The sequence below is a fragment of the Pelophylax lessonae genome, assembly GCF_965119305.1.
Source record: "Pelophylax lessonae genome assembly, chromosome: 1".
Classification (NCBI taxonomy): Eukaryota; Metazoa; Chordata; class Amphibia; order Anura; family Ranidae; genus Pelophylax; species Pelophylax lessonae.
This window is the reverse complement of record NC_138768.1, coordinates 533086059-533098238: the sequence shown is the minus strand read 5'-3', so window position 1 is coordinate 533098238 and position 12180 is coordinate 533086059. Positions and strand designations below refer to the sequence as shown.

Below are 12180 nucleotides of genomic sequence, written 5' to 3'. Positions count from 1 at the left end.
TGAAACCACCCTAGGAAGGAAGGATGGATTCGGATGAAGAACAACCTTATCCCTATGAACCACCAGATCTGGGGAACAACAGGATAATGCAACCAGTTCTGACACCCTGCGTGCAGAAGTGATAGCCACCAAGAAGGCCACCTTCTGGGATAAAGTAAGCAAGGGAATCTCCCTGATATTTTCAAAGGGAGGTGTCTGAAGAACCGACAGCACCAAATTAAGATCCCAGGATGGTAACGGCGCGTGCACTGGCGGAGCCAGGTGTCGCACCCCCTGGATGAAATTCCGCACCAAGGAATGAGTAGCCAAAACCTTCTGAAAGAAGATAGCTAATGCTGAAAACAGACCCTTGATAACACTCAAGGCCAGCTTCTGCTCAACTCCCTGTTGCAGAAAAGCCAATATTCGGGCTACCGAATAAAGACGTGGAGGGAACCCAAGGAATTCACACCACGCAATACAAGACTTCCATGTACGATGACAAATCTTTCTGGAAGTCGCTTTCCTTGCTTTAACTAGAGTAGGAATAACTGAAGCTGACAATCCCTTGTCCTTCAGCACCTGGGTCTCAATAACCAGGCCGTTAAAGCCAGCGAACGTAAAGCAGGATGGAAGATCGGTCCCTGCGACAGCAGATCCTCCGTAAGAGGAAGTCGCCAAGGAACGTCTGTGACCAGCCTGACCAGGTCGGCGTACCAGGCCGACTAGGCCAGTCCTGATCTACCAGGATAATTGGAATTCCCTCCACCTCTATCCTGCGAAGAAGCTTCGGCAGTAACTTGAGAGGAGGGAAGTAGCTGATACTGCCCCCATGGGGCGATCAGCATGTCTGCGGTGTCTGCTAGAAGATCGTGGGAACGAACCACAAACCTCCGCACTTTCCTGTTGAGCTGAGATGCCAACAGCTCCCATTCGGAGTGCCCCAACGGAGGCACAGTTGGTGGAATATCCCTGGATGAAGAGATCATACCCCTTGATCCAGAATCTGACGGCTGAGATAATCTGCTTGCCAATTCACCCCCGGAATGAATACCGCAGAATGAGCTGGAACATTTGTTCCGCCCAACGAAGAATGCTGGCCACTTCTATGGCCGCCAGGACACTCCTGGTGCCCCTTTGATGATTGACATAAGCCACTGCTGTGGCATTGTCCGACTGGATCTGAACCGGGCTGCCCTGGAGCTGCTCGGTCCAGTGAATCAGACAAAGTCTGATCGCTCTCAGTTTCAATACATTTATCGGTAACCTGGACTCTTCCAGGGACCAAAGCCCCTGAGCCGAGAATTTCTCCTCACCCGGATAGACTGGCATCCGTGGTGATAAGCGTCCAAATATTGGTAGGAATGACTTCCCCTGGCTGAGCATCGGAGACCGAAACCACCAGACCAGGGACTTCCCTGGTCCGCTCGCTCAGCCGGATCCGATTGTCCAGGGAATCTGGATTTCGGTTACACTTGAGAAGAATCTCTCCTTGAAGGATTCGGGTATGGGACTGGGCAACTGGTACTGCTTCAAAGAAAGCCACCATCAAACCCAGTACCCTCATGCAAGCCTGGATGTGTCTAAAATTAGACCCAAATATTCCAGCCTTCTGGTGGGAACCAAAGATAACTTCTGCAGGTTCACCAGCCACCCGAACTCTTGCAAAGAGGTCATGGTGATCTCTAAGTTTAGTAATAGAGTCTGCGGAGACTCCACATGGAGCAGAAGATCGTCTAGGTGACCTAGAATCGATATGTCTCGTTGTCGTAACAACGTCAAGACTGGGGCCCACACCTTTGTGAAGACCCGGAGAGTCGAGGCGAGACCAAGGAGTAACGCCAGAAACTGAAAATGGTACTCTTTCTACGGAAAAACGCAGGAAACGCTGATGTCCTGCATAAATAAGAAAGTGAAGATAGGCATCCTAGATGTCTATGGACGCCAGAAAATCCCCCTGATGCAGGGAGGCCGCTACTGTGCGAATGGACTCCATCTTGAATTTTTGTACCCTGACAAAAAAGATTAAGTGCTCTTAAGTCCAGAATTGGACGCACTTTGCCCTCTTTTCTGGGTATTGTGAAAAGGTTCGAATAGAACCCTTGAAATGCTCTGTCCAAGGAACGTGGACCACCACTCCTTGTTGCATTAAATCCGTGACTGCCCCCCGTAAGCTCTTAAGCGATCCGGGGATAGTCGAATATTGCGGAAACCGGCGAAGACGTCCCCCTGCCCCAGCTATGGGCAGGGGTGCACCTTCAGGCTTTAGTAGTCTTATCTTCAGGTCTGAAAGAGCCGGGCTTTTGCTTGCCTGACCAGCGCCCCTTAAAAAAACCTCCCAAAGGAGTTTTGGCGGACTTTGCTTTTTTCGCCCTTGGGCTGAAAAAACTTTTTATGAGCGGAAAAAGAAGGCCCCCGTCTCTGACGGGATCTTTTACCCTTAGTACTTGGTGGCAAGAAAGTGCTCTTTCCTCTAGTGAGATCCTTAATAATCTCATCTAAATTGGCCCCAAGATAGGCGCACACCCTGAAAAGGGAGATTTAACCAAAGCTACCTTGGAGCCTTGGTCTGCCGACCAATATTTTAGTCACAGTGTATGCCTGAGGACCACTGCTGAAAACTGATGCTCGCCCCAATAGTGGAGTGGCGTCTAGTGCAATGTCGCAGACAAACTGTAACTCTTGTATCATCTGTTCCACCAGATCTGATACCGCCTGGGGGATATCTCTCCCCTCTAAGCCACTTGGTCCATTCTAGACCAGTAGCAATTACTGGTCTGAAAGCTGACCCAATTAGGGAAAGGATGGCGCGAGACACAGTTTCCACCTTACGATCATCTTTAAAGGACGGAGCATCCACCAATAGGATAACCGTAGCTTTGTTCAATCTGGAGATTGGAAAATCCACCACAGATGGTACTATCCATCTCTTGAGGAGTGATTCCTCGAACGGATAACGCCTATTAATGCGTTTAGGAAATAGTAGTGGCTCGTCCTAGATAACCCCATACCTCCTTAGTTACATTACCGAAACACTTGGGTAAGGAAAATACTTTCGCCATCTTGGTGCGTTTCTTAGTACCAAATGGGATCTCAGTATCAGCTACTTTTGATGGTGTAACCTCCGAACAGATACAATTAGTGCGTTTACTAACGCTTCCTCCCGGGCTATGGTAGATGCCGAAACATCTTCCTCACTGTCTGAAGAGACAGTACCCGAGTCACCAACCCCAGATGAGGTACCTGCAACTGCAGGAATAGGCTCAGACTGAAGTTTCAGATGAAAATGGGGCGGGGGTCGCTTCCTTGCGCCCTGTCCCTGACAAGCCAATTCCACCCGGGATAGACCAAAAACTGCTGACAATGACTCACTATTAAGTGGGGAACTGGAGGGTCCTGCAGCCACTTCGAGGGGATCAGGTGGAGATACATGTGGCAGGGTCCATGTTAATCCAGGACACTTTGCCGGTAAAAAAGAAAAAAAATAAAAAAATACCTCTTTTAATTCACCAGCGCAATAGCGCCCCTCAGCGTACCTGTTTAGGACCCCCAGAGAGAGAGAGAGACCCCAAGGGCTCATCACCAGATGCAAAGAAGTTTCTTATTAAAACTGCTGTCAGCGTTGTCTTGTGCAGACTGGAAGTCTTGCACTAGATTTCCCGGGTGAAAGGAAGTGGCTCCGCCCCCTGTGTACGCCTTCCGGCGTTCCCAGCTGCTCCTCGAGGTTTGCTGGGCACATCAAACATGGCCGCCCCCATGCAGGAGACAATAGGCTACGAAAAAATGGCGGCCTGCGTGACCTGCGGGCGGCTTGTGTAGACAATGCAGACATGCGGTCTACAACAAAATGGCGGCGGACTGCCGATCTAGCGTGGCTCCTCCAGTACAGCGGCCTGCATGCTTAGAAAACAGCTGATGGCGGCCTGTCGGCCTGCGGGAGTATGGCGATCTAAGGTAGGCTATACCTCCTATGTGTTTACTACAGCAAATCGAACTCGGCTTCCTTGCTAGAGAACCCAAGACTTGCTGAAGTATCAGCTCCCAAACCAAGCCTGCTGGAGTGTCAGCTCCTAAACCAAGGATGCTAGAGTGTCAGCTCCCAAACCGAGGTTTGTTTAAAGTGTTAGCTCCCAAACCAAGCCTGCTGGAGTGTCAGCTCCCAAACCAGATCACACTATCACAAGGGATATGTGAACATGTCATAGGCTACAAGGGGGAACTTTAATGTCAGAAAGGATCCGACCATACACAGAGGGGCCCGTATTCCAAAGACCCCACAGGGGGGAACATTTACTCACCATACCGAACCGACAGGCACCCTCTCTTCACAATACCCTCTCCACCGAAGTGGGGGGTTGTTGACCAATACGGACGCCTTGACTCTCTGGTTCTTGGCGTCCAAGCGAGACGTTTAACTCGCAGGGTCAGTCCCCGTCCAATGGGACTATGTCGCGGCCGACCCAGCGCGGAGCTCTGGTCTGCACGCGCTCGTAGGCTGAACCGGGGTGACCACTGGATCTCAACATCCAGCCCGTCGCCCGGTCCCGCATAATTACTTAAATGTGTCGCGGCCGACCAAGCGCGATGCAATGGTCTGCACGTGCTCGTAGGCCGGCTGGGGTGACCACTGGATCTCAACATCCAGCCCGTCGCCCAGATCCGGCGTGATTTGCTTGAAGATCTCACAGGAAAACTGGAGACAAAAAAACTACCTAAAAGAAAAAATTTTTCTAAAAAATCTTGCCAGGACCAGAGATCCCAGCAAGGAACTTAGGTCCTTACTCCTGACTAGACAGAAAAAAACTGATTCTCTGTAGCAGACAGGAAGAGGATATACCCTCTGGGACTGCCCCTAGGGTGGAGCCAGAACATTTTTTCTTTCTGCCTAGTCCTACTCCTGCGGAGGCAGCATAACCCAATTGATGTGAATCAAAGAGGACTACGTCTGTCAATGAGCGACAGAGAAAGTGTCGTTTAAAGTTTGCCACAAGCCAACTGGGAGACACACCAAACATGTGGAAGAAGGTGCTCTGATCAAATGAAACCAAAAATCGAACTTTTTGGCAACAATGCAAAACGTTATGTTTGGCGTAAAAGCAACACAGCTCATCACCCTGAACACGCCATCCCCACTGTCAAACATGGTGGTGGCAGCATCATGGTTTGGGCCTGCTTTTCTTCAGCAGGGACAGGGAAGATGGTTAAAATTGATGGGAAGATGGATGGAGCCAAATACAGGACCATTCTGGAAGAAAACCTGATGGAGTCTGCAAAAGTCCTGAGACTGGGATGGAGATTTTTCTTCCAACAAGACAATGATCCAAAACATAAAAGCAAAATCTACAATGGAATGGTTCACAAATAAACATATCCGGGTGTTAGAATGGCCAAGTCAAAGTCCAGACCTGAATCCAATCGAGAATCTGTGGAAAGAACTGAAAACTGCTGTTCACAAACGCTCTCCATCCAACCTCATTGAGCTCGAGCTGTTTTGCAAGGAGGAATGGGCAAAACTTTCAGTCTCTCGATGTGCAAAACTGATAGAGACATACCCCAAGCGACTTACAGCTGTAATCGCAGCAAAAGGTGGCGCTACAAAGTATTAACTTAAGGGGGCTGAATAATTTTGCACGCCTAATTTTTCAGTTTTTCATTTGTTAAAAAAGTTTGAAATATCCAATAAATTTCGTTCCACTTTATGATTGTGTCCCACTTGTTGATTCTTCACAAAAAATTACAGTTTTATATCTTTATGTTTGAAGCCTGAAATGTGGCAAAAGGTCGCAAAGTTCAAGGGGGCCGAATACTTTCGCAAGGCACTGTATATACGAATACCTCATTATTAAGATGCATAGTGGATAGAAGCATGGAAATGGAAACCTATATTACCATGACGCTACCTTTTAACTGCATGTTCTGATATTAACCACTTGCCTACTGGGCACTTTGAGCCCCTTCCTGCCCAGGCCAGTTCTCAGCTTTCAGCCCTGTCGCACTTTGAATGTAAATTGCGCGGTCATGCAACACTGTACCCAAATTACATTTTTATAATTTTTTTCAAACAAATAGAGCTTTCTTTTGGTGGTATTTAATCACTACTGGAGTTTTTTTTTTTTTTTTGCTGAACAAACAAAAAAAGACCGAAAATTTAGAAACAAAAAAAAAAGAAAAAAAAAAATCAGTTTTTATAGTTTGTTATAAAATTTTGCAAACAGGTAATTTTTCTCCTTCATTGATGTGCGCTGATGAGGCGGCATTGATGGGCCCTGATAGGCTGCACTGATGGGCACGGATAGGCTACACTGATGGGCACCGATAGGCTGCACTGGCCTAAGGCGGCACTAAAGGGCACTGGTAGGTGCAACTGAAGGGCAATAATAGGCGGCACTCATGGGCACTAACAGGTGGCACTGATGGGCAATGTTAGGTGACACTTATGGGCAGCACCCATGATGGGGCACTGATTGGCACTGATAGGTGGCACTAGTGGGCATTGGTAGGTGGCGCTGGTGGGCAAAGATGCCCCTCTCCTCTTCGGGACCGATGTCCCTCTGACAGCATCGGCGATCTGCCTTTTTTTTCTCCTCACACTGTCACACCAAATACAGATGATGAAAGGTATAGAACTCCGCACTAATGGTCTATCTGGATATAAGGCAAAAAGATGTGTACAAAAATATATGTGCAAATGGGAAATATGTAAAAGTAGTGTAAGATATGATATATAATGTGTGAAGAAGATGTAAAAAAGATATGAGATATAGGCTACAGCCTCCCTTGATATTAGTCCGAAGACTAAAAATAGAATAAGGAAGGTAGGGTGGTGGCGCTGCCTAAAATTAGAAAATGCTAAGAAATATATATAGTGCAATAGAATATCAGTGATAAAAACTCAATATGCAGAAGTGTTTAACATATACAGTGACAAGTGCATATAAATGTGATTCGATGAGAATCTTTGGAAGAATCAAAAATAAAACAGATATAATGAATATAATAATAGTGCAAATCTAAAAGTGCATATCAAAAAAAGTGCTGGAATGCATATGGAATCTCCCAACTATACCACACACCTCAATGTGGTGACGTTATATGTGTGGTGACAATATAAAGCCATTAAAAAATTATTTTAAAAAGCACTGGCCCATATTACGTAGTGATCCAAAATTAGAAAAAAATCCTCCCCAAACACCCTCAGTTCATATTTGCCCGCCAACACACCCTGAAAAATAGATTGGTCAAAAGTATTCCAGATCCTCCTAAAAAAACAGTAATGTTTTTAGATCAAACCAGTTTTTTCAGATGTGGAAAAAGTCTACCATGCAGGGTGCGCAGAGGCAATAGAAAAACGACACAATTTCAATCAAAACAAACGGGAGAAACATACATTAACAATTTAGTTTATTCCGCATGAAATGGAGCTTAGTTATGTAGCATAAGGCTGTATATTCTGCAATATTTATATTTTTGGTAAACTCATTCAATGAATCCAAGCTCTGCAAGCTGAGATAACCTGCACTGCATTGATGCATTTACACAATTTCACACCAACTACCAGCGAGAAAGAGCACCTGTCATTTCAGATCCATCAAGGCAGCGCCTGTTAGCGGGCATCGACTCACCTGCTGCTGCCATGTCCCTCACCTTGTTGTGTCACTGCCGCATCACCAGCTGTCCCATTAAAGTGAATGGGACTGTCAGTGAGTCAACAGTGGAGTGGGTCAGAGGAGGAGCCGCTGCAGGACAGGGATAACAGTTGCTCTTTAAAAATTATTTAAATCGAATGGATTTAAATCAAATCCACCCCATTTTTCTCCCAGCAACTGAAAAAGTAGGGGAGGCATTTATTTGCTGCTAACCAGGCTGCCCTTAAAATGAACTTGTTGCTTTGTCCTGCATGAGCAAGGCACAATCTGCTTTACAGTAGACCCATCATCATTTCAGGAATAACAGGAATTTTTACGCTGTGTATACAAAGTCATAAGCACCCAGTAGAATAAAAGTCAATCTTTCTATTAAAAAAAAAAGTACCTTGGTAGGGGGAGACTTTAGAGGGGATATGGCAATTTTATTGGACGTCTGTGTTGTGGACTCCAGGGATGTCCCAGTGACTGCTCCACTTTCAGTGATAGTAATTGGCTTGGACTGAGATGCAGAATTAACATGAGAAAGCACCTTGCCTATGAAAGAAAGGAAACATCTTGAAAGGCTTGATTCAGACTGCTGTGCTGCAGTTGGTGCAGTACAGTGCAATTCTTTCCAAATGGCACCCCAACACACCTTGCCAATGCACTGCATTGCAATGTGCCACAACACATAGTAAATCATTACTAATAATGCATGCATTAGGCACCCCAATTCAAACTAATAACCTGCCTTAATGCAACACACTTTAATGTGATTGTAATGTTTATTTATTTATTTATTTAATAACAAACATGTTATACTTACCTGATATGTGCAATAGAATTGCAAAGAGCAGCCCTGATCCTCCTTTTCTGGGGTCCCCCACCCTGACTCCTCTTCTTGGTGTGCCACCATAGGAAGCCACTTCTTATTTTGGCACACCTGCAGGCTTGATCCCGAACCATGCTGACTGTGTCCATAAACATAGACACAGCCAGCGCAGCTTGGCCCACCCCCGCTCCTTTGTTACAGGATTTCACTGACCAATGGCTGTTACTTGCTCAGCAAAGCCTGTGAGAGCAGGGAGACACTACAGAGAGGCTCAACAGTGGATCGAGTAAGGGCTCGGGTAAGTATAAGAGGGGAGGCAAAATTACTTTTTAAACATTTTTACCTTATGCAGGGAATTTGTTAAGAAAAAAAGGTTTAGGCTTTAGAACCACTTTAATGAGTGCCACAACAAAAGTTATTCCATTGAGTAATGTGGGTTAACATGCATGGACTAATGCACCACTACAGTGTGAATCCAGCCTAAAAGACAATAACCGTTCAGACATTTTAAAGAGGCACAGATGTGCACAACCTTATAACTGATGTATGCATAAGGTCACCTGTGAGGTTATTTGCTGTGCAGGGTGACTGGTTGCATCACCTTTATTGTGGGAGAGACCATACTTCTAAGGCTCCGTTCACATCTAGGCGTTTTGGGGCGTTTTTGGGGCGTTTTTCTGCTCTAGGATCAGCTCTCAAAACGCCCAACAAGACAAATCCTATTCATTTCAATGGCCCCTGTTCACATCTGAGCGTTTTGACGCTGTATACAAAACGCCCAACGCTCAAAAAAGTACATGAGCTTCTTTTTGGGCAGATTACAGGCGTTTTCCATTGATCTCTATTCAATCTAAAAACGCCTGCACAAAAATCGCGGTAAAAATCGCGGTAAAATCGCGGTAAAAACGCCGCAAAAATCGCGGTAAAAAACCCGCGAAAAACGCTACGCTCAGGTGTGAATGTAGCCTAAAAACATAAATTTATTGATACAGCCTTTATACTGTTTATATGTTCGAATTGATCAGGCAAGGACTTTATAGGCACAATTTGTTAAAAAATCAAAACAACAAAAAAGTGTATGTTTGACAACTGTTTCGGTATCAATACTGGTCAGCTAATTATTTGGATACATCTACTCATATGTATCACTATGGCTGAATGATTTCTTGTTCATTTTTTTACACAGAAACATGATTTAAGCTCCCGACGAAGCTTTATATAAAAGCGAAACATGTTGAGCATTGTAACTATCTACCATCTACCACTCGAATGTAACATCATGGGACCCTGACGGACGACAGTTATCTTTCCTGTCACCGATCACAAAGCCCACTTTGTGATGTAGCAGGATATTACCTTTATAAATATATATTCTGTGTATATTGTGATATTCACTGTTATTTGTTGTACTCTTTGTATGAGGTATATGCACCCATATTGTTGATTTGAATAATTTCTTAATAAATTGTGATTTTTCTAACAAATTGTGCCTATAAAGTCCTTGCCTGATCAATTCGAACAATCTCTTCATTATATTTGGGATGTGGCACATTCCTTACCTGTAAAACAACCCTTTCTCCTTGGCGCTCAGAGTACTGCTATCTGAGGACGCCATATTTACTTGAATACTGTTTATTTGGACTAAATTATTTACTTGGGATTCTGTTATGTTATGTTTTTTTACACCCCATGATGGGTGATTTTCAATTCAACAGCGTTTTCAACCATACTTTTTCCTGCTGTGTGACAAACAAAAACACTTTTTCTTAAATAATTGTAAAAAAGAAAAAAAAGAGACACAGATGTCAGTGAATTACATGCAAAGATGATTTGAGCATAAGGTTTTTTTTACTCTTTACAGACTTTACTGTGTTTGTCAGAATAGTATCCATGATATATTTTTGTGGAGTGAAAAAAATACAGGCAAGCCGGTACCCAACCTATGAATTACTGTATGAAGACACAGGTAAAAGATAGTATCCAGAAAAAGGAAATTAATCCCCTTTCATTTTTTTTTTTGTTGTTGTTGTTGTTTGTATTTAGACAATGTGAATGACATCAACTTGATGCAAAGGTCATCAATGTACTGATCCAAATTATTTCTATGTACTGTATAGTCCACAATTATGTACTCACCGGAAAATCCTTTTTTTTTGGGAGTCTATTGAGGCACACAAAAAGTCTTTGAACTTCAAGGTTTACTGCTTCGTACAGGAGAAATCAGACACCGGCTAACAAAAAATTGTAGGGTGGCGCAAGTTAACCCTCCCACAAGTATCAAGAGCATAATTTAAAAAAAATAAGTAGTGAGACCTGCATTCCTGAAAGGACTCCAAGAAAAAGGATTTTTATAGGTGCAAAAAATTGTATTCCTGCCCAGGCCAATTTTCAGCTTTCAGCGATGTCGCATTTTGAATAAAAATTGCACGGTCATGAAACACTGTACCCAAATTACATTTTTTTCCACACAACTAGGGCTTTCTTTTGTTGGTATTTAATCACCACCAGGTTTTTATTTTTTTGCTAAATAGCCAAAAAAGACTGAAAATTTTGAGAAAAAAAGTTTTTCTTTGTTTCTGTTATAAAATTTTACAAGTGAATAACTGTTCTTCATAAATTTAGGTCAAAATGTATTCTGCTACATTTCTTTGGTGAAAATAACCCAAATCAGTGTATATTATTTAGTCTGTGTGAAAGGTATGGTATATATGTGAGAATTGATCAATCCTGATGTACGTACAATCTAATTTCTTAAGACTTATGCCAGGACAGTACAAATACCCCCCAAATCACCACTTAGACAGTCCAAGGTATTTAAAAAGAGGCATTGTGAGTTTTTTGAAGTTGTAAATTTTTTTACATACGGTCACCAGTGAAGTATAAGGTTATCAAATAACTGATGTGGCAGTGATCAGGGACACTGACTAGTGACAGTACGAAAAAAAAAATGGGATTTTTGACTTACTATAAAATCCATTTCTCTGATATTCATTGATGGACGCAGCTGTTTATCTTCTTGACCATTGGGTTATGCTGTCCCCTACTGGAGGAGGAGACTAGGCAGGAAAAAGCTTGACTATGCCTATGGGGCAGTCCCAGGGGGTATACTCCCACTCTCAGCCATAGGCACTCAGTTTTGTTACAAGCAGTGTCAGAAGAAAGCCAACTCCATAGAGGGGTGGGTGCTGTGTCCGTCAATGAACATCAGAGAAATGGATCTTACGGTAAGTCAAAAATCCCATTTTCTCTTTCGCTCATTGACGGACACAGCTCTTTATCTTCTTGACCATTGGGACATCCTAAAGCAATGTCAAACATGAGGGGTGGGAACAGCAAGAAAAATTTCCTAAACCGTAGACAACCAGGTAACATGGAGCTCAACCACAAACAACTGGAGCCCACCTAAAAAAAACAATACACCCTCAAAGAGGGCCAGGTCCTCTAAAAAGCAGCCTGCAAAACCTTGCGGCCAAAAGAAGCATTTGCAGATGCCAAAACATCCACCTCATAAAACTTTATGAAAGTGTGCATGGACGAAAAGGTGGCCCGCCTTGCAAACATGCGTTACAGACGCCTGATGAGGGAAGGCCCAGGAGGCACTAAGCCCCCTAGTAGAGTATGCCTTGACAGGGAAAGGAGGAACCTGATCCCTGATGGAATAGTCTGTCTGATCCATCTGGAAATGGTCACAGAGGAAGTGGGAAACCCTTTTCTAGGTCCGTCTGTGAGCACAAATAGAGTCTG

The 12180-nt window shown here is 44.1% G+C and overlaps 1 protein-coding gene across 1 annotated transcript in view; it reads right to left on the bottom strand.

Moving 5' to 3' along the window:
* The window catches only part of LIN54 (lin-54 DREAM MuvB core complex component), a 145312-nt gene that overhangs the window by 75946 nt on the left and 57186 nt on the right, over positions 1-12180 (bottom strand). The window contains exon 4 of the mRNA XM_082243338.1: positions 8011-8159. Within this exon, the coding sequence (XP_082099464.1) occupies positions 8011-8159 (149 nt within the window). The remainder of the gene's footprint in view (positions 1-8010; positions 8160-12180) is intronic.